Below are 25,884 nucleotides of genomic sequence, written 5' to 3'. Positions count from 1 at the left end.
TGAGTTTGGGGGTAATTGCCCGAAACGTTTAGGAATTGGGGGCCAAAAAGGGGCCAAAAATAAGCATTTTTCTAGTTTCCAGACAATAACTTGTGTTCAAGTGTATGGATCTCTCTGAAATTGTACTGCAAGGTACCATACCACAAAGGGAAGGCTGAGATTGAGTTTGGGGGTGATGAATCATAAGGGGGTTCAAAAAATTTTGGGGGGGGATTTTTTTTTTCTTTTTTTTTTCTTTTTTTCCTTTTTTTTTCTTTTAAAATTTTCCATTTTAAGTTGGTTATTTCTGATTTATATTTAAAAGCAAATAATAATGATATGGTAGGAGATACACACCAAACAGGATGTGTAAATTATTATATAATAAGTATTGTGCAATAGCAAGAAATTTTCAATTGCACAGTATTGCACAATAGCAAGAAATCTTCAATTGCACAGTATTGCGCAATAGCAAGAAATCTTCAATTGCACAGTATTGCGCAATAGCAAGAAATATCCAATAGCACAATATTGCGCAATAGCAAGAAATTGTCAATTGTACAGTATTGCGCAATAGCAAGAAATAATCAATTGCACAGTATTGTGCAAAAGAAGATACTTCGTATAAATTGCTTATTTCTTGATCAATTTCAATGGGGTTTTATTCTTGAATTCTTGGGGTTCTTTAATATGCTGAATCTAACCGTGTATTAAGTTTTTGGATTTTGGGCCCCGTTTTTAAATTGGTCCACATTGAGGTCCAAAGGGTCCAAAATTTAACTTTGTTTGATTTCATCAAAAATTGAATTATTGGGGTTCTTTGATATGCCGAATCTAACCGTGTATTTAGATTCTTAATTTTTGGTTCTGTTTTCAAATTGGTCTACATAAAGGTCCAAAGGGTCCAAAATTAAACTTAGTTTGATTTCAACAAAAATTGAAAATATGGGGTTCTTTGATATGCTGAATCTAACCATGTATTTAGATTTTTGATTATGGGCCCAGTTTTCAAGTTGGTCCAAATCGGGGTCCAAAATTAAACTTTGTTTGATTTCAACAAAAATTGAATATATGGGGTTCTTTGATATGCTGAATCTAACCATGTATTTAGATTTTTGATTATGGGCCCAGTTTTCAAGTTGGTCCAAATCGGGGTCCAAAATTAAACTTTGTTTGATTTCAACAAAAATTGAATATATGGGGTTCTTTGATATGCTGAATCTAACCATGTATTTAGATTTTTGATTGTTGGGCCCCGTTATCAACTTTGTCCACATTGAGATCAAAAGGGTCCAAAATTAAACTTTGTTTGATTTCATCAAAAATTGAATATATGGGGTTCTTTGATATGCCGAATCTAACCGTGTATTTAGATTTTTGATTATGGGCCCAGTTTTCAAGTTGGTCCAAATCGGGGTCCAAAATTTAACTTTGTTTGATTTCAACAAAAATTGAATATATGGGGTTCTTTGATATGCTGAATCTAACCATGTATTTAGATTTTTGATTATGGGCCCAGTTTTCAAGTTGGTCCAAATCGGGGTCCAAAATTAAACTTTGTTTGATTTCAACAAAAATTGAATATATGGGGTTCTGTAATATGCTGAATCTAACCGTGTATTAAGTTTTTGGATTTTGGGCCCCGTTTTTAAATTGGTCCACATTGAAGTCCAAAGGGTCCAAAATTTAACTTTGTTTGATTTCATCAAAAATTGAATTATTGGGGTTCTTTGATATGCCGAATCTAACCGTGTATTTAGATTCTTAATTTTTGGTTCCGTTTCAAATTGGTCTACATAAAGGTCCAAAGGGTCCAAAATTAAACTTAGTTTGATTTTAACAAAAATTGAATTTTTAGGGTTCTTTGATATGCTGAATCTAAACATGTATTTAGATTTTTGATTATGGGCCCAGTTTTCAAGTTGGTCCAAATCGGGGTCCAAAATTAAACTTTGTTTGATTTCAACAAAAATTGAATATATGGGGTTCTTTGATATGCTGAATCTAACCATGTATTTAGATTTTTGATTTTTGGGCCCTGTTATCATTTTTGTCCACATTGAGATCAAAAGGGTCCAAAATTAAACTTTGTTTGATTTCATCAAAAATTGAATTCTTGGGGTTCTTTGATATGCTGAATCTAACCATGTATTTAGATTTTGGATATTGGACCATAATAGGTGAATGTCCAATTTAAAAAATTTTAAGTTCTTAGACCACATTCATTCTGTGTCAGAAACCTATGCTGTGTCAAATATTTAATCACAATCCAAATTCAGAGCTGTATCAAGCTTCAATGTTGTGTCCATACTTGCCCCAACTGTTCAGGGTTCGACCTCTGCGGTCGTATCAAGCTGCGCCCTGCGGAGCATTTTATTTTTGCCAGTTTTGACACCACATGTTACATGTACATGTGTTAAGTTATAATAAATGTTATATGTACATGTACATGTGTTAAGTTATAATAAATGAACATATGTATCAATTTTCCTCTTGATTAATAAATATACTGATGCATTCATTGAATTAGAAAAAAGTGAATCAGGGCTCGACAATTATGCTTGTCCGATACCAGAGGAAAAAAGGTCGGACAAGTAAAAGCCATATAAAGCTTGTCCGACGGGACAAATAAAATCATTCTGTCCAACTTAAATCCAACTTTGATGATCAAAGTAATAAACAAAAAACAAGATTAAGAAGATAAAGAAGATAAAAACAAATATTAATTTGACATGTTTACTTGTGATCAATAATTTAAAACTGGTTCTTTGTCAGATACTTCATAAAAAATAAAAGGCATACTATTCTGGGAAACCAGTCCTACCAATCTGGCTTTGTATATAAGGTAACAAGACGGTTCGGTTGGAATGGCAGGAAGAATCGGCTCCATGTTTAATAGACAGTTCAGCACTGTTGGGAGACATTTCAGGACCAAGACAAACCAGTACATGTACCTCCTTTCCTTACCTTATTCTGTTACTTTATAAAATTATAAATATGATAAATTTTATTTAACAAAAATATTCTGAAAATAAAAATTGAGAAATTATTGACCACTGAATTCAGAAAATCATATTTGAGCATATTTAGACAAACAATATTTGATTGTGTTTGAAGAAACATTTTAATATATTAAAAACAAAGCTGATTGTAGTAACGCATTAATCATAATAATCAATATTTTATCAACATAAAAGACCAGTATACAAACCAAATGAGTGTAGACTGACAGGCCTACCAGACTGTGCCTGATCTGGGAACAGTATATCTAACGTATGTTCCTCATGTTCCTGGCCTGATGTAGATATAAATCAAATTCTGTTCTATTGTTTTAATTCATTTTTTTCATTGAATCAACCTAAAATACTAAAAAGGTTATAATATAAAGGTTTTTTTTGAACAAGTTACAATTCCATTCGGACAAGTAAGTTTTGGTATGTACTTGTCCTATTGGGCAAGTTGAAAAAAAAGTTATTGTAGAGGCCTGTGAATCCTTCCAAATGTGAAAGCCATTTAAAGAATTATAACTGTAAATGCTTAGATATAATCAGAGCGAGAAGACTAATTTATTATCTTTACGATGAAATTTTATGTAAAATTATATATTTTGTTTTCTACTGCTGAGCGTCAGTCAATTGTGTGACTTCATTTAACACATATATACTGCTACATTTGACTCTTTCAAAACAGGAATTTTAAATCATCATTTTTGGTCGAAGGTAGGGCTCTGTTGACTGCAAGAAGTTGGCACTAAATACTTATTTTTTTATGAAATTGACATCCCACTCCAAGTTTTAATGAAAACTCTTTTTGGCCCACAGGTCCAAAGCATCTTTTTTAGAAGCTTGACTTAATTGACCTAAATGAAATTGAATAAGGCAAAAAAACAAAAGAATAAGCTTATGGTTTCTTTCTACATAGGAAAAACACATGTAGGATTTAAAAATTATTCTAGTTCAGTTTTTATACGACTGCAAAAAAATATTGGTATGATGTTGGCGTCGTCGTCATCCGAAGACACACTGGTTTTCGCATTCTAACTTTAGTTTAAGTGAATGGATCTCTATGAAATTTTACCATAAGGTTCAATACCACAAAAGGAAGGTTGGGATCGATTTTGGGGGTTATGGTACCAACAGTTAAGGAATTAAGGGCCAAAAATAAGCATTTTTGTAACTTCCAGACATAACTTGTGTGTTAGTGTATGGATCTCTCTGACATTTGTACCACAAATTTCCATATTACAAAGGGAATGCTGGAATTGAATTTGGGGGTAATTGCCTCAAAATTTTAGGAATTAGGGGGCAAAAAACAAGCATTTTTCTAGCTTCATGACAATAACTTGTGTGTAAGTGTAAGGATCTTTCTGAAATTGTACTACAAGGTTCCATATCACAAAGGGAAAGCTGGAATTGAGTTTGGGGGTAATTGCCCAAAATGTTTAGAAATACGGGGCCAAAAATAAGCATTTTTCTAGTTTCCAGAGACCAACTTGTGTTCAAGTGTATGGATCTCTCTGACATTGTACCACAAGGTACCATACCACATAGGGAAGGATCGTATTGAGTTTGGGGGTGATGAATCATAAGGAGGTTCAAAAAATTTGGCGGGGGGGGATTTTTTTTCCTTTAAAATTTTCCATTTTAAATTGGTTATTTCTGATTTATATATAAAAGCAAATAATAATGATATGGTTTGAATAGGTAAATTAAAAATTTTTTTAAGTTCTTAGACCACATTCATTCTGTGTCAGAAACCTATGCTGTGTCAAATATTTAATCACAATCCAAATTCAGTGCTGTATCAAGCTTGAATGTTGTGTCCATACTTGCCCCAACTGTTCAGGGTTCGACCTCTGCGGTCGTATCAAGCTGCGCCTAGCGGAGCATTTTATTTTTACCTTGGGTATATGGGGATAACCTGCAATTAGGTCACAATACTTAGTGCCAATAAACTTTGAGGAGGCATTTTGAAGCATAAAAAAGGGAAGGTAGGTAAACCCTTACACAAATATTGTTTATGTTGGCCTTATTACATGTAGGATATATATTTTTAAACAGGATAGGGTTATTTGGTCTGTAGATAATTGGGTTGGGTATCCAAGTTTAACAAGTCTTTTCTGAAACTGAAAACCAACTTTGTAGTAATCAATATATGGGTGTCTATTGTGGCATCCTATGAAATTCTTCATCTGAATTTAAATTTGACTATATGTTTAAAAAGAGTAAGAAACCATATACTGCACTGATGTGATTGTGAGGTCATTTGCCTATGTAAAACTTAATCAAGTGATAATCTTATGGTTTTTCTTGACCTTTAAAAAAGAAAATAGAAGTGCATATGATGATGATAATTTCCAGTTTTTCCAGTTGTATTTTTAGATCTTGTATAATAAGAGTAAGAATATTTATAGTTTATGATATGATTTAAAATTAAGAAGATTCGTTATGATCACCAATGAGTCAACTCTCTACCAGAGACCAAATGATTTAAAAGTTAACAACTATAGGTCACTGTACAGCCTTCAACAATGGGCAAAACCCATACTGTATAGTCAACTATAAAAGGCTCCGAAATGACAAATATAATACAATTTAAATGAGACTTGACAACCTGAAATTAAGCGATAATTACTAGTGATTCTTCATAACTGTGCACTTTTTAAATGCATATTACTCCCTTATGGTTCAAGAATATACGACACAAATACAGCATAATATAAACAACAGAAGTCTTCTAGTAATGGACTTCTGATAACATACATGAAAGATGAAATGATTTAGTTCTTCTCATGTTAAATACTATGTTCACCTGATTGACAAAAAAATATTTGTAATTAAATTGTTGAATTTTAGGATAACAAACATATATCTGTAAAATGGATCTCAGAATTCCAAGTCCAATATTGAAGATAAAAATCAATGAATGTATATGACTGAAATAGCTGTGCTATTTTTACCCAACTTGATTACAACAAACATGACAAATAAGTTAGTTATTTTGAATTTCCCACCACAAACATTGACCCATAACACCCTTATCATGTGATCAAAGAATCTGTGTAGGTATTACTATTAATAGGTATTGTGCCTGGCAACAAATGGGTCAGTGATTGTAACCTTTCATCTGATTGGCTGACAGTATTAAAATTAGCAGATTGTGATCATGTGATGTAAACAAAAACAGCTGATAACAGCATGGCCGTTTAAATTGAATAACAATGGAGAAAAATACCAAATTATGGTGTGTGAAGGATTAAATAGTTATTCTTGTATTGGACATAATGAAAGTATGTTAGCTTGTTAATGTAAAATTTATCTTCCTACATTTCTTTAAACAATTGGCAATTTTGTTGGTATGCCTGGTGGTTTTATTATGTTTTATTAAGTTTAATCTGTATCTTTTCCTTGTGTACTTTCTTTGTTTCTTATAAAAAAAAATTTATTGTTATGCCCCTAAAGTAACTTCCTCGAGGAAGTCCTTACATGTATTAGAAGATAATGCCACTTACTGTTTTCTTGAAAGATTTTTATTGTAGAAAGGTTTGTTTATTTATGTTAAACAAGTGACAAATTACTACATTGTTTAATTAACATGTGATGTACATGTTGATCAAAAGTTTTTAAACTATTTGTAAATAAGTCAAAGTGTGAACAAAATAATATGTAATCCATTCTTTCAATTTTGACAAATGAAGACCATGAGTACCATTCTGTATTTTTCTTTAATGCCTATGATTGCATGTGCACCTCAGATCTATACAATATAGTACAATTTTACTCAATGTAGAAAAGATATATTTTCAAAATAAAAACTTCTTAAATGTGGTAAGCAATTGGTGTTTCCTTAAATGTGGTAATTGCATATATAATTTTACAATGTATGTTGAAATTGAACAGTTCAAATGTTTTGGTTTCATATATGTGATGGATTTACCTACGACTTGGAAGACATCTAGATCAAATTTAAGCCTGCTGTCACACTTTCAATACACAACAAAAATGAATAAGAAAACATAAGTTACTTTACCAAAGATGTTAAGTTAACTATTGATTGTCTAGTGATTTTTCTTATTTAAGGTACATGTAATAGTCTCCATCTATTTATGCCCCGGCGTAGCTGAGAGAGCATTAAGGTTTACCCTTGTCCGTACATATTCCCTAAATTGGTTTCTGTTCTCTAACTTTAGTTTGCCTCAACCAGATGTTATGAAACTTGTACACAATGCCCTTCATAAATGGAAAAAATGCTGAATTTTTCGTTTCTGTTCTCTAACTTTAGTTTGCCTCAACCAAATGTTATGATTTTTTTCGTTTCTGTTCTCTTAACTTTAGTTTGCCTCAAAGAAATGTTATGAAACTTGTACACAATATTTATTACCATAAAATACAGATCAAGTTAGATTTTGGGTGTCATCACTTCTACAGTTCTCTAATGTCTCTTTATAACGTTATATGCATGTGGGGGGCATCATATGTGTCCTATAGACACATTCACCATTTATTTGTTTCTTGTATTCTGTAGGGGTGATGGGGGCATTTTTAACTACTTACTTGCCAATTCTGTTGAAAAAATCAATTGATAAAATTCAAAATAACTTACTTATTGGAAAAATATGATTTAATTTTGGATAAACAGAATTGCCCATTACATATTTTTAAACATGTTCCAAAGAAGAGGAAATGTATATATTATAATTACATGTATGTATCTATTTGCTTATAAAATTTCTCTTAAAATTATTAATGAATATGGGAAAATATGTTGCCTCAGCTGCTGAGGAAAACAATATGTAACATTTGTTTAAGTCATTGAAAATCCTCTTAAAATGCCTACAAGTGCCAGAATGGTGAAGAGGCTAAGTGAAAAATCATTCAGAAAATCTATTTATAACTTTAACTATTTCTAATCGCCTTTGAATGAGATTTTTTGTGAAAGTATGAATGACTTGGATGAGGGAGGCGTATAGGAGTTAGTAACAATGAGAGTCTATGTATATTCATAGATATGTAAGTATGATCTAAGGCCAATGGCAGAGGAGATTAGCTCTGATGAACCAATAGTAAACAACCAAAGCATGAATAATTTTACCTATAAACAACATTCCCAGATTGTGTTACTAATTATAGACTAAGTAAAATGTGAACTTTGATGTTGCAATAAAATGATAAAATGAAGATAGAGAAAAATAAAATGAAAAAAATTGAAATCTTATAATGCTAAAAATAAATAGAAGCAGTAAAAATTCTGAAATGAATAATCAGTTTGATGCAAAATTATATAATCATATAATCTTTTGACGTCATATACATGTATCTAAGTGAAGATGTAGATATAAAATATTTAAGGGAATTGAAATTTATGATGACCCAATAATTATGTATTCATATTGATCTTATGTGATGTTTATGTTTAAATAGAAATATGATATAAAGTACATGATAATGTCCATATCAATTTAAATTTTATCAAGATTATCTATGAAAACACCATATTTATTCCTCATATTTCCATCTGCAACAAGTAAAAACCTGAATTAATCAAAGATAAAAAAATCATTAAATTGATACATAATTGATTAAAGTGACCTTTAACCTTTACCTGTAAATCATTTAATTCAGATTTGAACCTGTTCAACTTGATACCCATAATGCTTTGTTTTGTTTTTATTGTGGAAGTTTTGTTATATTGGTGATCAAAATTTGTGAATTAATGTTAAAAAAAAGATTGACAATTGGAGCTGTTGTAAATTTTTGTGTCACCTATATTATGGTGATAATATAGTCTGATACATTTAAATACTTTACTTAAAAAATGAGGGAAGATTGTATACATGTTAGATCATGCTTTTCCCACCTGTGATTTTTACCTGGAGTTAATGAATTTTTATAAAAAGGATATATTTTCACTGCTGTAAAGGTAGGAAATTTGTTAAAAATGTCAATTTATGTAAACTCGACAAATAATTAATTACAGGTAAAATGTCTTGAAAGGTGTATATGTTAATTATGTATCACAGGTGTTCTTCATTCATGTCTAAACCATTCAAGTGAAACACAGTGGGTATTCTAACAATACATACAAATACATAACACATTTTCAAGATATTTTGTCTTTTGAAATGGCTACTTTTACATGGTAACATAAAAAAAGAAGGTCTGAGTGGAACTTGAAGGATATAGCATGAATGGGGTGCCATGTTAATGCAACAGAGAAAATTGTCTTGAAGTGCAATTTGAACATACACCCCTCCCAAGTCTCATTATATTGTTGCTGCAAAGACATATACATCAAAAGTTCTGGTGAGTTAATATTTACAGATAGGTAAAGCTGAATGGGTTGGGGAATAGAAATATAGTCCATATGAGATAAACATTTTCAGTGCAGAAAATCTCTAATTTTTGCATTTGGCCAAAATGTTTAAAAGTGCATTTATTAAGGTAAATTGAAGCAACTTTTAGCATGTTTAGTAAGCAAATTTGCCAGAAAGTGAAGAAGTTTGTAGTTCGATCCTTTTGAAAAACAGCATTTTCCAAGGGATAAAACTCATAAATTACCAGGTACATATATTCAGAAAATTGCTTTAACCAAAAGTTTGTATGTAATCATTTGCACTCTGTAATATTTTCCCTTGAATCAAAAATAAAAAAATATCTGCACAGTAAATTTATATTCCATTTGGGGTATTTTATCCCAAACAGGATATTATAGCCCATTAAGGTAATTGTCCCCAACCTGCTGAATGCATGTTTTATCAACAATCCAAATAAACTGCTCTGCTATTAATCTGATGGTCTGATATATATGTGGTGACTACTATTATTTTTCAATACACATATAAAGTTGTTCAGACTGCTGTGCTTGAGGTTTTATTGTATGGCTATGCTCAGTGTTATAAGGCTGAAGCCTCGGGTATGTTCAGTAGAGTTGATACAAAAAAAATCATGTATATCAGTGAATTGTAATAAGTACTTTGTTTTTTGCAGGTCAGCTGTCTAAAGTTCGCCATGACCCAGGAATGGTTTACAGGCAGCTAGCAGGAGCAGCTGACCATATTGAAATCATGGCTGATGCCCTGCAGCAACAGCAAGAGGTAGCAGCCATGCAAAACAGAATACCAATGACCTTCCGAGAACCTAGCAATGCTCCGCTTAGAAAACTCAGTGTAGATCTGATAAAGACCTACAAACACATAAATGAAGTAGGTATTTCTCTACATGGCTCATAATTGCTTCTCTTATTTGTAAGAACATGATTACAGGAAGAATCTGAATCATTCGGGTATCAAGTACTTAGAGGTGTTAAAGAACGAAAATCACAAATTTCAGTCATTACAAAAGTGTGGATTTTTATATTTATAAAATTACTTTGACTGTGTCTTGAAATTTTAATTATAATCCTCCATGAAAGGTATCCAAAGCGCAAGAATCATGTCACACATTGGTATGAAAAAACATGACTGGAATAAAGAAATTAACCCATGCACAAAGTTATGCAATGTATTTCTCTGTTAAAGGCAGCATATTGAAAAGGCCAATGTATAACTAGATTTACTCCAAAATTGTCCTCGTTTGATGACAAAATTCAAACATCCTATGTCTTCAGCCTCTTGATAAAGACATTAAACGGCTTCTTTTGGTTCATGTTAAACATGTACATACATGTATGTAGGTTTTGTAAATGCATCTTGCATAGTCTTAAAAGCATCAACCCTTATATTTTCAACACAGTTTTGGTTTTCATTAATGTTCACTATGTACTCAAACTTTTTTTGTCATACCAATGTTTGCAGTGATTCTTGTTCTTTGAAAATCATTCATGGGGGTGGGGGCATATCAATTTGATGTGGATGGTACATTGTAATATCGCAAATAAGCTTGCAGGGCCTATGGTTTTCCTAAAGCACTGTTTCAATTTATGGGCAGTAGGTCAGAAAGCAAAAGAAAATTAATGCAAGTAATCTAAAACATCATGGGACTGCTATCAGAAATACTTGAGCAAGTGCCTGACTGAAAATACATGTATCATGAAACATTCACTAAATATTTTTGAGGATGATTGCCTTCTGAACAGTTATTCTTAGTGGCTTTCTGGCCAAGTTTCTGATAGCTGTCTATGTATTTCAGCATGTCTACCATACAGCAACTCTACAATTGATTTTATTTATATGTAGATTGCATATTTAATATTTAAAATTTAATTTTTTAACCAGAAACATAAAATTTCTGTCTGTACCCATTTCTGTCTGTACCCATTTCTGTCCTCCCAAATATCTTGTTATGCTGTAGTGACAAAAGAAAATCTAGGTCTATAACACTGCAAGTTATGCAAAAGTAATTTGGACTTTTCATATTTTTATGTTCAGAAATTATTTTGGGTATTTTAATTGATACAAAAAACAAAATAATCTGTCTGCATCAAGAATTGCTGCTACGCTTCCAACTAGTTTAGATTTAACATTTGTTATTTGTCAAAAGGACAAATGAATCGAAGCAAATTTGTATTGTTTTCTCCTTTCTATTGAAAAGACAGCTTTTGAAGTGCAATGGTTCCTTGTTCTTTAGTTCAATATGATACAGAATACATGTTGTAGATACAAATGTAGGAGAAAGGAAAGTGAATATTTGAAATACCTATTACACAATGCTCCAGTAATAATGAAGATTACTATCGACATCCATTTGATATTAAGATTACACAATGCAGTACTAGTACTATGCTAATTAAAAATCAGACACACAAATATAAGATTATTATGTAATCTTGGTAGTCTTTAAAATGAAACTAGGGTTATAGCTTTGTATGTTGTTTTTTTCATGTCAAAAGACAAAAACAGACATGCATGAAATTTTTTGGAAAGTTTAAGAACGTAAAAAAAAGTCAAGAGTATTGTAGAAATGTGGGGTAAAGAAATGAAAAAAATCAAACCAATGTAAGAAATATAAAGACCTGAAGGAGTTTGTTCTCTTTCTGAAAAGAGCTATAGGGCACTTAATTTGAAAAAGTGATTCTGTAGATGATAGTAAATATCCTAGAAATGTTTTATTGAGTGAGGTACCTCTTATGTTTATTGCTGATCAATATTGTCTGCTGTTGGAATGTGTTTCCATGGCAACCAGACTACACAGACGAGATTTTCAGAAAATGGCAAAATATCTGAATGTGATAGGTTTATAATAATCCTTTGCCGACACCATATACATATAAATGTTAAGTATAATGTCCAGCATATAATTACATTTTGCACAAATGTGCCGGTCAACACACTCAGAAATAAATTTAAAAAAAAATGATATGATACCAGGGATAAACCATTAAACTTTTTTTCATGTTTGATCTTATATATTTTAAAGAGTATTGTTATGTAATTTTCCTGCTGTCATTTAATTGTTAACAAGACAATAAGTGTAAAGTTGTAAAAAGCTAATATTGGTTTTTAAGCCTTTTCATTGAGTTTACCTTTGCAAGCTTGCACAGGTTAAACAGGAAAATGATAAAATTTGCATATCAGATACTTGCATATTCATGCATTGATATTTGAAGGTCAAAACAGTTTATCTTGCAAAATAGCTGTCAAAATTATTCTGAATCATGAAGAGGAAATTCCTCCAAAAAATGATTTTTAAATAAGGAAGATGAAATAAAGTTCTTCTGTTTATTAGAACTCCTTTTGATCATCTGCCAAACTTAATGAGATTTTATAAATAAATTAGTATTCATTTGTTAATTATACAGCATTAAACCACAACAATCAAAGACAATATTTTGATTAGGATATTGATTAGGTGACAGATTACCTGTGTTTAATGTCATGTCATATGGTGTACTAATATCTGGTGACCATTAATCATTTTTGAAAACAAGAAGACATATTTGGAGAGAAAAAAAACTTAATAAAAAAGTCTATTGATTCCTTACATGAAGATTATAATAATAATACCATGTTTTCATTAGGAGCCAGAATCTCTCTCAGTAGACTTCTACTTAATGGTTTTGGCCAGCGACATTTCTGTCAGTTATTATAGTTGCCAATAGAAATAGGCTAAACCATTCATTTTTCTTTTCAAAATGGGCCTGTTCTTTAAAAAATAAGGTAAACACTGACAATATAATATGGTGTTCAATGTGCAAAGTGTTTTATACATAAACAATAGCCTTAAGGGGAATTTGTAGTAAAACACAGAGAACAAGGATATATAAATACAAGGTTCATTGTTTAATGTTTATATTAACATATATATCTATTATTTTATTTTTGATGCATTCTAAGAACTACATTAAAAGGATGTTCCAAGAATTCATAATAAAATTAATAATTAATGCAAGTGTTCTTAAAATTTATAATTGAATACATTTTGACCAGTATTTTGTGGGACAAACCCCCAATTGTGCATGTTGGTGGTGGTCTAATATTTTGAATATAAGTATGAGCATGTTATTATAGTACAATAAGAAGTTGTCACTTTTTAGTAATTTTGTTTTGGTCTTAGTAGGTCATTGATATATTTCATTTAACATTTCACTATTAATATTACAGGTATACTATGCAAAGAAGAAGCGAAGAGCACAGGGCCATGGAGATGAAAGTAGCACAAAAAAGGGGAAAGTAAACGTGCATATTTATAATGATGGTTATGATGATGCTAATCACGATTATATAGTCAATCCGGGAGAAAAATGGATGGACAGATATGAAATTGATTCTTTAATAGGCAAAGGATCTTTTGGTCAGGTAAGCATTTTAAGAAAAGAAAAAAGAATGTTTTAGCAACAGGAGTTGTGAGAATCTGAATAGTATGGAAATATCATTTCTGACAAGCAAGCTTTATTGCTGAAGGCATATTTGTAGGTCTTTAGGCATACAGTAAGAAAATGTATACATGCATATAATTTCGTCAAGTTAGTTTTCAAAACTCTGTAGTTCAATAATAATAAAAAAAAAAAATCAAAGAAAATTGAATAATCACAGGTTGTCTCAACTTTTTTTTTTTTACCTTGTACAAAGAATTGACTAGTAGAATATGAGGAAGGATATTATATTGTTGGTAGTCATAGACAACAGATCAACACCAGAGGACCCAGGGGATCATTTGAATTCTATATTAATTTGATTGCCATCTTTCTTAAGTGGAAAGAACAGTGTACTTGATTGGTTGAAGATATTTATTGCTTCATCCAATGAGATTTATTGGTATCAATACCATAAATTGTAGACCAGTTAATGTTTGTGAACAGGAGATGCCCAAGATAGCTGTAATATTATATGTCAGTAGAATATGCATCGGTACAAAATTGTGTATTTGGTGCAGAAAAAATATAAAAATTATTGACGTCATAAGATATCCACCTTTAATATAAAAAAATGAATTAATAGATAGAAATTATCTCAGTAGTACATTTTGTAGCAAACACATTGAGTGTGGGAGAGATAAGGTTTCTATTTAAAGTCTGACAAAAAGAGTATCATGTATTCATGTGAATTAAAATCTTCTGAACTTGTATATAAAAAATCCCTCATACCATGTGCATGATGTTGGTTTAGTACAAACAAGTTCATATACATATCACAACACTGTTCTTATCTCATATTTGAAAGATTGATAGACATCCATCCAAATCACATATAGTTTCGAAAGTGGGTTAAATTACAATAATTTTAACCAAAAATGGATCAATATACTACTGTTATTTCAGAAATAATTTCAAAATAAATTAACAATAGATCAAATAAATTTTTACAGAAAGTTTGATGGAGGAATGGTATTAAAAAAGACATTTCCCTTGCAGAGAGAAGAACCTTTTTCTTTAAATTCTTGTATACTCAAACAGAAATGTATGATTATATCTGTTATAAATTACAGGTTGTAAAAGCCTTTGACCATGGAGACCAAGAGCAAGTGGCAATCAAGATTATAAAGAACAAAAAACCTTTCCTGAACCAGGCCCAAATAGAAGTCAAATTGTTAGAGTTGATGAATAAACATGATAAAGAAAATAAGTACTATATAGGTAAGTAATGAATAAACATGATAAAGAAAATACGAACTATATACTGTAAATTCAGAAATTTTTGCGAGGTTTTTATTAATGCGAATAATTCGACTGGGTGAGTATCGCAATAATAAGAACTCGCATTTTGATATCTTATACATATATCTGTATGCAGATTTTCCTTAAATCGCAATAATTAATCTCGCATTTTTGTCCATTTTTAAAAAATCGCAATAATAAATGCACGCAATAATTTCTGAATTTACAGTCGGTTAGTATCATTGAATACACAGTATGGAACAAAACAGGTTTATATGGGTGGTGTAGAAGAAGTAAACTGTAATCAGTTGTTTCAACCATTTATTTTATTTGTTTGAGTTACTACTAAACACAAGCAGTTAAATCAAAGGCAATTTGAAATTGAAAAAAATATGTATGAGAATCAATACAAACAAATAAGATATGACATACAGTAAAAACTTCTTCGGAATATCTACAGCCAGAAATCTCACTAAATCTAGTTTTGAGTGAAATGAAATTGTGAAGTTTTTATTACACTTTTGGCATAAACAGGGTGGTTATTCATCATTGAGCATATTCTGATCAAGCATTAAAAACACTTTGCTATTTAATTTGGACACATTACAGTCAAGATTTATTGAACCTGGTTTTGCGAGCTGTCATTTATAGAAACATCAAAATGGAAGAAAATTTATTGTTATTCGTGAGAAAAATGATTATATCCTCTTGGAATATTGTATAGCTGATACGGAGTAAAAAATAATATTGTATTGTGAAGTTGGGATTGGAGAAAGTTAAGCTATCTATATATATATGGGTCTCCTACAAGATTTGACCATGACATATATCATTTATGATTAAAAATGATCTTTTTTTATTTTTCAGTAAAATTGAAGAGACATTTCATGTTTAGGAACCATTTATGTTTAGTGTTTGAACTTCTATCATATAACTTGTATGATTTATTACGGAACACAAACTTTAGAGGTGTTTCATTAAATTTGACTCGTAAATTTGCTCAACAATTGTGTACAGCTTTGCTGTTTCTAGCGACGCCTGAACTAAATATTATTCACTGTGACTTGAAACCAGAGAATATACTTCTGTGTAATCCTAAACGTAGTGCAATCAAGATAGTGGATTTTGGAAGTTCTTGTCAATTAGGTCAAAGGGTAAGTCTATTTATGTTTCTTATGTCAAAAATACCTTATATTTATAGACAGAACAAATATTGTGCATAATGGGTTTTTTTTTTCCAATTTCAAACACTACTGTGGATTCATTTACTTTCGTGGGTATCAATTTTCGTGGATTGAGGAAAACTTGCATTTTCGTGGATATTTGATTTTGTGGTTTTGCCAATCTCTGCTTACAAAGCTTATAGAAAATTTTTAATTCGTTGAACATTTGAATTTGTGGTTCACCTGTACCCACAAAACCCACGAAAATTGGTATCCAACGAAAAATAATTAATCCACAGTATAACAAGGCAAAGCATATATGAATTGATGCTCAAAACAAGATGGAACGTATAGACAGGGAACATATAGACAAGACATTATATGAATAAATAATAATCATTTGTCAATCCACCAGTAATGAATTCAGATGAACATATAGATATGATAAATGTTCATGACAAAATTTAGACAAAACAGTCAAGATTTGGATGACCATTTCTTGATCAAATTAAAGTTAACAAGTTCAATTATATTGCATACTAGACACTACTGGTTGGAAAAAATCACAAACAATCACCACAATATGACAATGCTTTTATTTTAAAGTGCACATTCTGTCAGTCTTCACCAAAATCTATTTCCAACTACTAGTCTGAAGACCAATATTCCGACATTTTTCTTACGGATCCAAACAAAGTTTTGCAAATACAAGTTTGAAACAATTTTACCAATCTGGGACATCAGACTAGTGATTATCGGTGCAGACTGTTCTGTTTCTTTTACTTTGATTATTTTGTTTTAAAAGAACAATTACTAATATTATATGGTTTTATTTCTAGATTTATCAGTATATACAGAGCAGATTTTACAGATCACCTGAAGTGTTACTAGGCATTCCATATGATTTAGCTATAGATATGTGGTCATTAGGTTGTATATTGGTAGAAATGCATACAGGAGAACCATTGTTTGCTGGCTCCAATGAGGTAATTGCAACATACAATATAAGGGAGATAAATCTTAATATTTTATGAAACTTAAAGAGTAATATTTTATATTGTTCCTAACTATGACAATCACTTTTGAATGTTTCGTGAATTTTAACTACTCCGAACACAGCTGTAACTTCGAACTCAGTTCTGTGATCCATACTTGTATAAAGTTGTTCATTTTCCTAACATGATTCATTTAGTAGTGACACTTCAAGATTTAAGTTTAAAGAATCTTTTTTGAATAGCAATATTTAAAGATTGATACACGATCTGGCAACAGCATGGCACTCTTATCACAAGAAAAGTGTAAATAGAAAATTCATCAGTTATAATTAACATATTTCTGAATTATTATATAATAGTTGAGCAGATGAATTGTAAAACATCATTTTGTAAGTGTAACATGCCAATAAATGCTTTACATGCAGAGAAAACAGTATATGAATGTTTAAAAGTTAAGATATTATAAGACAATAATTGTTATGTAATATTTGATAACTGAGAAGTTCAAAATAAAATTAGCCACACATTTTTAAGTCTGTATATTTAATTATGATGCAGTTGAATGTTTATAAATGTATTATGTCTATGCAATATGTAAATTACTAAATTATTATTGTTTTTTTTACAGTTTGACCAGATGATGAAAATAGTAGAGGTATTAGGCATGCCACCAAAAAATATTCTAGATCAAGCTCCGAAAGCAAGAAAGTATTTTGATGTACAACCAGATGGGACCTATGTATGTAAAAAACCTAAAGATGGCAAAAAGGTAAGAACCATAGTGGTAATTGACTGAAAATGAAAATTAGAATGATATAAAATGTGTAATAAATAAAATTGAGAATGGGAATGGGGGATGTGTCAAAGAGACAACAACCCGACCATAGAACAGACAACAGCAGAAGGTCTTTTTTCACTTGCCTCTTTAGGGTATGAGGGAATTAGATGTGATATTCAGGGTGCTCTACCCCTGGCATCTGTTCAGACTTAATAAACAGTGATGTCAAAACACTGTTTGTGGCAGATAAATGACATCTATGGAAAATTGAATTTCAACTTATCTTTGAGAACTCTGACATTTGGCTTTCACTTCAAAACATCTGATGTTTTGTTGCACTTTCATTTCTTACGTGATATCAGCTCTGAAATTTAAAAAAAAGGAAAGCATTATAAGTGCAACTAGTATTTTTATATTTATATAATATGTAGAAGAATTGCGTTTATGTAGGTTGTTAGAAGCTAAATTTTAAAGTAACAGTTTTAAGAAATATTTAGGTTCCCTAGTTGCTGATGAAACTGAATGCAAACTTCAGAGCAAGTGAAAAGTCAGTAAACCACAAAAGCAAAAATAGCTACTTCTCATAAAAGAATGTATAGATCCTTTAAAAAACTTTTTACATTATTTCAGTATAAACATCCTGGAACAAGGAAACTCCATGATATTATTGGTGCTGATTCAGGTGGCCCAGGAGGGAGACGGGCAGGAGAACCGGGTCATACTGTGGCAGACTATTTAAAATTCAAAGATCTCATTTTACGAATGTTAGAATATGATCCAAAGACACGGATAACACCATATTATTCACTCCAACATAATTTTTTCAAGAAGACCACAGATGAAAGTACTAACACGCCAAATTCTGCATCAAACAGTCCTGCGATAGAACAGCAGGGTGTTTCTAGTCCTACAGGTATAGTCAGGGTGAGACAGTACATTTCATTGTTCATGCTGAGGTTCAGGTTGGAAATTAACATTGTATGATTAAAACAAAACTGAAAATGTTGAAAAAAAAGAGTTACAATTTGGTATGGTTTTATCCATTAATGTATTTTTTGCATTGTATAAGAGTTTTATTAACACTGAAACAGCATACACTATTGTGTACTTGTGTTAATTTCACACCTGAGCCTCTTCCTATCCATTGCTGCACCTCATGTTGAAAACCTTTTGCACAAAACTATTTAGCATTTAGATTTATGGGATATAGTTGCAGGAGAGAAAAGTTAGGACAATGTCAATATTTTCAATTGGAAAAGAAAATATTGTACAGCTAATTTTCCCTATTCAAAGTAATTTTGTTCTTTTATATGAAAAAAATCAGTAAATTGAATTACCTTCTCCTTTAATATCAAGCTTCAAAAATTATGATCAGTGAACAGGAAAATGGGAGGAAAAATAAGTTGATGAATTGTAATTTAACTGTAGCATTTTGAATTATGAGTAATTGAAAGCAAGTTATTTTAAGTGCAGCAATAGATATGTTGTACTTTAGCTTTATGTACTACATTACAGTCAACTTTCTTTTTATTTGTTTGTCTTGTTTAAAGTATTTGTTTATAACAGCACATCTTCATTTTAAAACATGATAATCATCTGTTCATACTTTTTTCTTCCTGTTGCTCACATACATGTTCTTGTTCTGTATTTAATCATTTCAGCCTCTTCAGGTTTTAACATGTTTAAGTTGAAAATAGTTAAAATGAATCAATCATTGTAGACTTAAATGAGTTTTGGATAATGATGTATTATTCTTTAGTTTAAGCTTTCTTTACTGTATTTATAACAATAGTTTTATAGGACTTTCCAGAAACACACTTCCGAAAGCCTGGATCTTATTTAAAAATTACAAATGAATACAAATTATTTCCTTTGTTGGGAAGTATATTACTGGTATAAATACTGGTTCACTGCTGTGCAGAGCAACAGTGAAAAGTAAAATAGAAGAAAAAAAAAACGTGTTACTTTAATCTACAAACGTTTCCAGCTTTAGGATTGAGTTTGATAAGTATATTTGAAGGCAAAAGATCATTAATTATTACTACATTTATATAAACCAACTATTAACTATAAATCATAGGGGATTTAAATCTGCTAATCGTTGAAACTTCATTCAACTTTGTTGCCGCAAAACAGTTTTACTTCCAGAGAAAGGAAATAACGTTCCAAATTATAATTTAGAGTAAAATATATGATTCCTGAAATGAGTTTCTGGAGAGGGCTATACTATAAGTTACTCACTGTCAAGCTAACAATTTACTCTTAAGTGATTTTTATTGACAGACAGGTTTTTTCTATACGATCCCCAAAAAATTTACGGTCTTATATTGGTATGACGTTGGCGTTGTCGTTGTGGTCTGAAGACACATTGGTTTTCGCACAATAACTTTAGTTTATGTGAATGGATCTCTTTGAAATTTAAACATAAGATTTATAACCACAAAAGGAAGGTTGGGATTGATTTTGGGGGTTATGGTCCCAACAGTTTAGGAATTAGGGGCCAAAAAGGGGCCCAAATAAGCATTTTTCTAGTTTCATGATAATAACTTGTGGAACAGTGTATGGATCTCTCTGAAATTATACCACAAGTTTCCATACCACAAAGGGATGGTTAGGATTGGCTTTGGGGGGTTATGGCTCAAACCGTTTGGGAATTAGGGGCAAAAAAGTGAGAAAAAACAAGGGTGTCCTGGTTAAAAACAATTACTTGAGTACAAATTACAGTGTAAGGGAGGTAATCCAAAAACTACTTTGAATTACATCCCTTACACTGCTTTTAAATTATGTTCAAAGAATTTTTGTATTGTCTTGAGGTGATTACCTGTCAATTCATTTTTAGAAGTTACTATTTTATTAATTTTAAAAATGCTGATTAAGGTAAATTAATTTTAGCTATGATTATGTATGTCATTTTCTATTTTAAGACTTTTATGATGTATTTAAATGGGTTATTATGGTTGCAAACTCCATTGGAAATTTGAATTGAAATTATGACCATGACTGAGGGAAAGAATTTTTTTTTGGAAAAAGAGGGGGGGGGGACAATTTTTTCTTCTCAAGATTTCAGAAATCAAAAAGAAAATCCTTCAAATTTTTTTTTTTTTTTCTTAAAAAAAGAGGCGGGGAGGTCAATTCGCAACAGCATAGTGTATTGCACAAAAGCAAAAAATTGAACATAAATTCAAATCATATAACCAATTCTAAGTTCTTTGACTACAGTTATTCTGTGTCAGAAACCTATTATGTGTCAAATATTGAATTACAATCCAAATTCAGACCTGTATCAAGCGCGAATATTGTGTCCATTTTTGCCCCAACTGTTCAGGGTTGGACCTCTGCAGTCGTATCCAGCTGTGCTCGGCGAAGCAGTTTATTTACTGCTGAATCTACTTTGTAAGATTATATAAAATATAAAATAGATGCAATAGGTCGAGATATCTGAAAATTTCATAAATTTTGTGCCATTATATTTTATATGTATATTTTCACATTAATACATGGCAGGAAATGTGCAGTAAATGTTAAATAATTTAAAGCATCTATAAAGGGCTGCAAATGATATGATGATTTGTCATTAAAGTGATACAGAAGTGTGACTCTGATTAAAAATAAAATGAAAAGAATATTACTGCAACAGTGAATTTCATGTATGTTGGGAATGGTATATATCCACATTCCTCATATGTTTATAGATTTGATTTGGAAATGTGATTGTATGTTCTAATGCCATATGATATCTCAGTTCAAAGTTAACAAGAATATTAACAAGACATTGTTTTTTCTTTCAGTGAGTTCATCATCAAGTGGTAGAGCCAGGTCTGATCCAACACATCAGCATCGCTCGCATTTGCATGTGCATTCACATTCTGCTCACCATGGTCATGGCGTGCAATATACAACAATGGAATGTGAAAGTCCACAATCAGCATCAGGACAGTCTCGATCACAACCTCCCAATTATCAACAACAGACGAGCTGGAATGAGCGGGATCAACAAAGTGGGAGACATATAACTCATCATCATCAGACAAGACTATCTCCGCCGTCTTTATCAGGGGCGCCTTCATCTCTTGTGCCACGAACAGTTCCAGAACAAAATGTATCTTATACTGAGGGATATGTACAAGGTTCTTATCCAGGGGGAATTCCACCTGTAGACTTCAGGCCAAATCCAGCATCAATAGACTCCTCACAAGTATCATCAGTTAATATGCATGTGGCCGCGGGCTATCCCTCACAGTTTGGACAGTATCAGCAGCCGACATGGACTGCAGGGGGATTCCCCTTTTCATTGTCAAGTAGTGCTAATGCTAGCTTAACAGGCCATGAAACGAACAATCAACATGTACGGACAGCTGCAGAAAGGGGAGATGACTCCCCTATGGTTGGAGTTTGTGTACAACAAAGTCCAGTAGCAAGTCATTGATAGTAACTTAAAATTAGGATTTACAAATTATTTCAACCAGTGGAGCCAAGCTTTGTGTGAATACCTGTGTTCAGATGCGCTTTCACTAAAGAAGGGATCCGTTCACCGCAAATAAATGTGCATACATGTACGTGTTTGTGTTTCGTTGTGAAAGTAATGAATGGAGCGTCTTATTGTTCATTGGTTAATCTGATTAGAGGGTGTTGTCTGAGTGTGAAAGAGATTGGTTGCTGGAATGGCTCACACTGAGAACACTTGTATGTTCCTTCATCATAGGGAACTTTGTCATTTTGGTTTCAGTACTATTGAGCAGTTGCTAAGACATCTTCAATCCATTGTAAAGCAGATAAATATCTGTTATTTTGTGAGATGTCTTATATGGTTCACCTCACCCCTCAACTGTGTGAACCTGAGAGCTTGTGCTAGCCAAGTGAAGGCAAGAAAGAATAGAGAAGAGGTTCATGGGTGCAGTAGTTCCTTATTTTGTGAAAGTTATGGATTTGTATGCTATAGAAGTATGTCAGATTGGAATGTGTTACTTTCGAACTAGGAATTTTGTCCTTCTGGTAACAAATAAATATCCACAAAATATTCAAGTATCAAACACTAGGAAAAGTTTTGTTCATACATTTGAAATCTATGCAAGATCATTAATGTGCAAGCTTTATAATCATTAAATAGAAAGGAAAATAAGTTTTAAGTGCTATCATAATAAATTAGGTTATTATTTTTTTGGTTTAAAAACTATGCAAGAAATAGGTATAGTGGACATACATTGTAAACAAGTCATTTAAAAAAACTAGAATGTAAATACATGATAAACAATATATGAAGCAAATTATGCATGGCCACCCAAAATAAGTGTTTGGTTAATCAGTTGTTTCAATTTTTGAAAGAGACGTGGTTGTGAATCTTTTTTGGGGGAAAATTGCAAAAGCAGTAAGGCTTGTTCCAGAAAAAAAGTATGCTAAGAACGTCACAGCAAAAGTTTCTAAAGCCCCACCACCATGAATTTTTCATCATATACTAATTGCCAAAATTTGATTCAACCACCCATAAAAATTGACCTGCATGTAATTTACCTTCTAAGATAACATTTAATAGAATAACTAAAAAGTCTTACTAAGATCAAGTGTATTTTGATTGACCGAACTACAGAGTTAATAATTTCATCAGTTTTTTGTAGGTACTAATGTTTTGTCAAATCTATATGTAACACTCCTTTCTGTAACACACCATATAAAAAGTGTATTTTAATAAGACCAGAAGTTTTATTTTGCAGAGAAAAATCTTTGAACTACTGTACTAGATCAGATTGTTGTTACTATAATGTAGAGTCATATGGGAGATCTTGGTATATATAAATTGTTGGGCAATCGATAGAGAATTTATTGTGTAAATATATTGTTGATTGGAGTTAAGCCCCTTATGGTGTTAAACACTAGAGGGAGTGATGTTTTATTGTAGACTGTGTACAGAGTATGTAATTGTTATTTATTGAATGAACGATGTGAGAAATTTTTAACCATTCATCTACCTTATATTTTAACAAATGTTTTTAGTTTCCCCAGGTGAAAATTATGGTTAAGAATTTTTAAAGTTGGTTTTAATACACATTTTTACTTAATTTTTTTTTTGGACAACATATGGGGCTCTGCTTATATTAAACTTGTCAGAAGGGTTTCTGTTATTTTATGTAGAGAGATTAATATAGTCAGGGAAATTGTTTTTTTGTAGACAAAAGTTTGTGTCTTCAAATAGAAATGTGTTTTGATTTAAATACAGAAATTTAAATGTTTTGGATTGAGTTTTGAATTTAAATTTCATGTGTATTGCTGTTTGATGCTCATTTTATCATTTAGAACAAAAATAGGGCAGTTGATAGCATTCCAAAACCAACCTTTTAAAGAATCTCATAATACTTTTAGGTTGATTTGTAATACATTTATTAAAATCTATTTTGAAATAACAAAAATTTACAAATTCCAAATTTTTAACGAAATAAATATTTTATGATCTTTATAGTGTTTGATTATTTTTAGGTTTTGTTTGTGTTTTCTCAAATTATTATAATTATAATTGTACATTTATTTTAACATTTCACTTAAATCTGTTCTGAAGAATTGAAACATTTAATCCTGTACTATCAGTTTCAGTATTGTAAAAAAAAGACTTTATATGAGGATTCATGTATTTATGATTAAGGCCTTGAAAAAAAAATATTCATTTTTCTTATGCATGTTTATGAATATTAACTTTAAAAACATGCAGTCGGATAGAAATTTAAAAAAAAAAACTACTGTAACAAATATCATCATTTATCCTGAAAGAAATAAGACAGATAGAATTTTAATTCGTCCAGTAAAAAGTAATCCATAAGACAAATAGAATTCAGAAGAATTTAATTGGTAAAAGTAATTTGAAAAATAGAAATTTTCAAATTTAAAAGTATATTTTTCCTTAATCGTGTTAATTAGAGATGCTGAGCTGAGGAACAGAACATTTAATTTGAATGACTTTTGAGAGTCTAAATTGCATTATGACAGTATTATAGTAAAAACCTATAATAAATTAATAACATTGGTAAGGTTTGTTGTTTTCACTTTCTGATATGGACAACTATTACAGGAATTTATGTTTTTAACTTTATATGATATATATGAATGAATAACAAATCGTTGAAAAGTAATAGGACCTCTAATTTTGGAGAACTTGTTCTTTTCTATTTCTCTCATTGACATTTGCAAATATAAAATGCAGAGTAGTTCATTTATGTTTTCATAAAAGTTTCCTTCCATAGAAGCAAAGAAAGTTAATCATATTAGGGTATTTCTATTCCTTTGAATAATGTTGGTGTGGTGAAATTCTCTCCACTAACTGACGATTGAATTAAGAATAGAGAGAATTGAAGAAATTTAAAAAAAGAAATGTTTTATTTTGTATTGACTAGGGTATCCTTGTCAGTATTAAAGATTGTACACTACCTAACCAGACATGGCAGGTTTTTATGTAATTCTGGTGATTGTTTTTGTCACCAGCAAGGATTTTTAAAAATTGTGCATTAAATGCCAAAAAGGGAGATAATTGCATAAATGTTATTGTTAATAATAGCAAATGTCATTATAATGTAAAAAAAAATCACTGATCATTAAATGTCACTGTAAAATTGAAATGTGTATGTGTTATAGAGATGCCTACGTACGTAATATCACATGTCCTTGTGAAGCTGCATTTTTAAAGCACTTTTGTCTTATATGATGTCCCTGTGGATCAACCATGATGGTACTATAAAAATATGGAGATGTGCTATGATTGCCAATGAGACAACTTTTCACAACTTTCCACCAAAGAACAAAGAAGGTAGAAGAAATTACCAACTATAGGTCACGGTACAGCTTTAAACAATGAGCAAAACCCATACTGCATTGTAAGCTATTTAAGGCCTGACATGACAAATGTAAAACAATTCAAACGAAAAAACTAACAGCCTGATTAATGTACAAAACAAAACAA

General features: G+C 31.1%; 1 protein-coding gene across 7 annotated transcripts in view; it reads left to right on the top strand.

The window, feature by feature from the left end:
* The window catches only part of LOC127700846 (dual specificity tyrosine-phosphorylation-regulated kinase 1A-like), a 40,045-nt gene extending 14,502 nt beyond the window's left edge, over nucleotides 1-25,543 (top strand). For 3 of the 7 annotated variants that reach the window (XM_052204538.1, XM_052204536.1, XM_052204533.1), the window contains exons 2-9: nucleotides 9,966-10,180; nucleotides 13,517-13,711; nucleotides 14,841-14,988; nucleotides 15,877-16,163; nucleotides 17,012-17,158; nucleotides 17,796-17,936; nucleotides 18,576-18,858; nucleotides 21,734-25,543. In XM_052204538.1, the coding sequence (XP_052060498.1) occupies nucleotides 9,998-10,180; nucleotides 13,517-13,711; nucleotides 14,841-14,988; nucleotides 15,877-16,163; nucleotides 17,012-17,158; nucleotides 17,796-17,936; nucleotides 18,576-18,858; nucleotides 21,734-22,371 (2,022 nt within the window). In that variant the 5' untranslated portion in view covers nucleotides 9,966-9,997 and the 3' untranslated portion in view covers nucleotides 22,372-25,543. Of the gene's footprint in view, nucleotides 1-6,137; nucleotides 6,269-8,645; nucleotides 8,899-9,151; nucleotides 9,282-9,965; nucleotides 10,181-13,516; nucleotides 13,712-14,840; nucleotides 14,989-15,876; nucleotides 16,164-17,011; nucleotides 17,159-17,795; nucleotides 17,937-18,575; nucleotides 18,870-21,733 lie in introns of those variants that run through there. The other 4 variants (XM_052204535.1, XM_052204537.1, XM_052204534.1 and 1 more) reach the window with 4 other exon arrangements.
* Nucleotides 25,544-25,884: the final 341 nt, after the last annotated feature.

This window comes from Mytilus californianus, unplaced genomic scaffold, assembly GCF_021869535.1.
Source record: "Mytilus californianus isolate M0D057914Y unplaced genomic scaffold, xbMytCali1.0.p SCAF_5, whole genome shotgun sequence".
In the NCBI taxonomy this organism is placed as follows: domain Eukaryota; kingdom Metazoa; phylum Mollusca; class Bivalvia; order Mytilida; family Mytilidae; genus Mytilus; species Mytilus californianus.
Note: the sequence above shows the minus strand (reverse complement) of the source record. Positions and strands in the feature narration are given on the sequence as shown.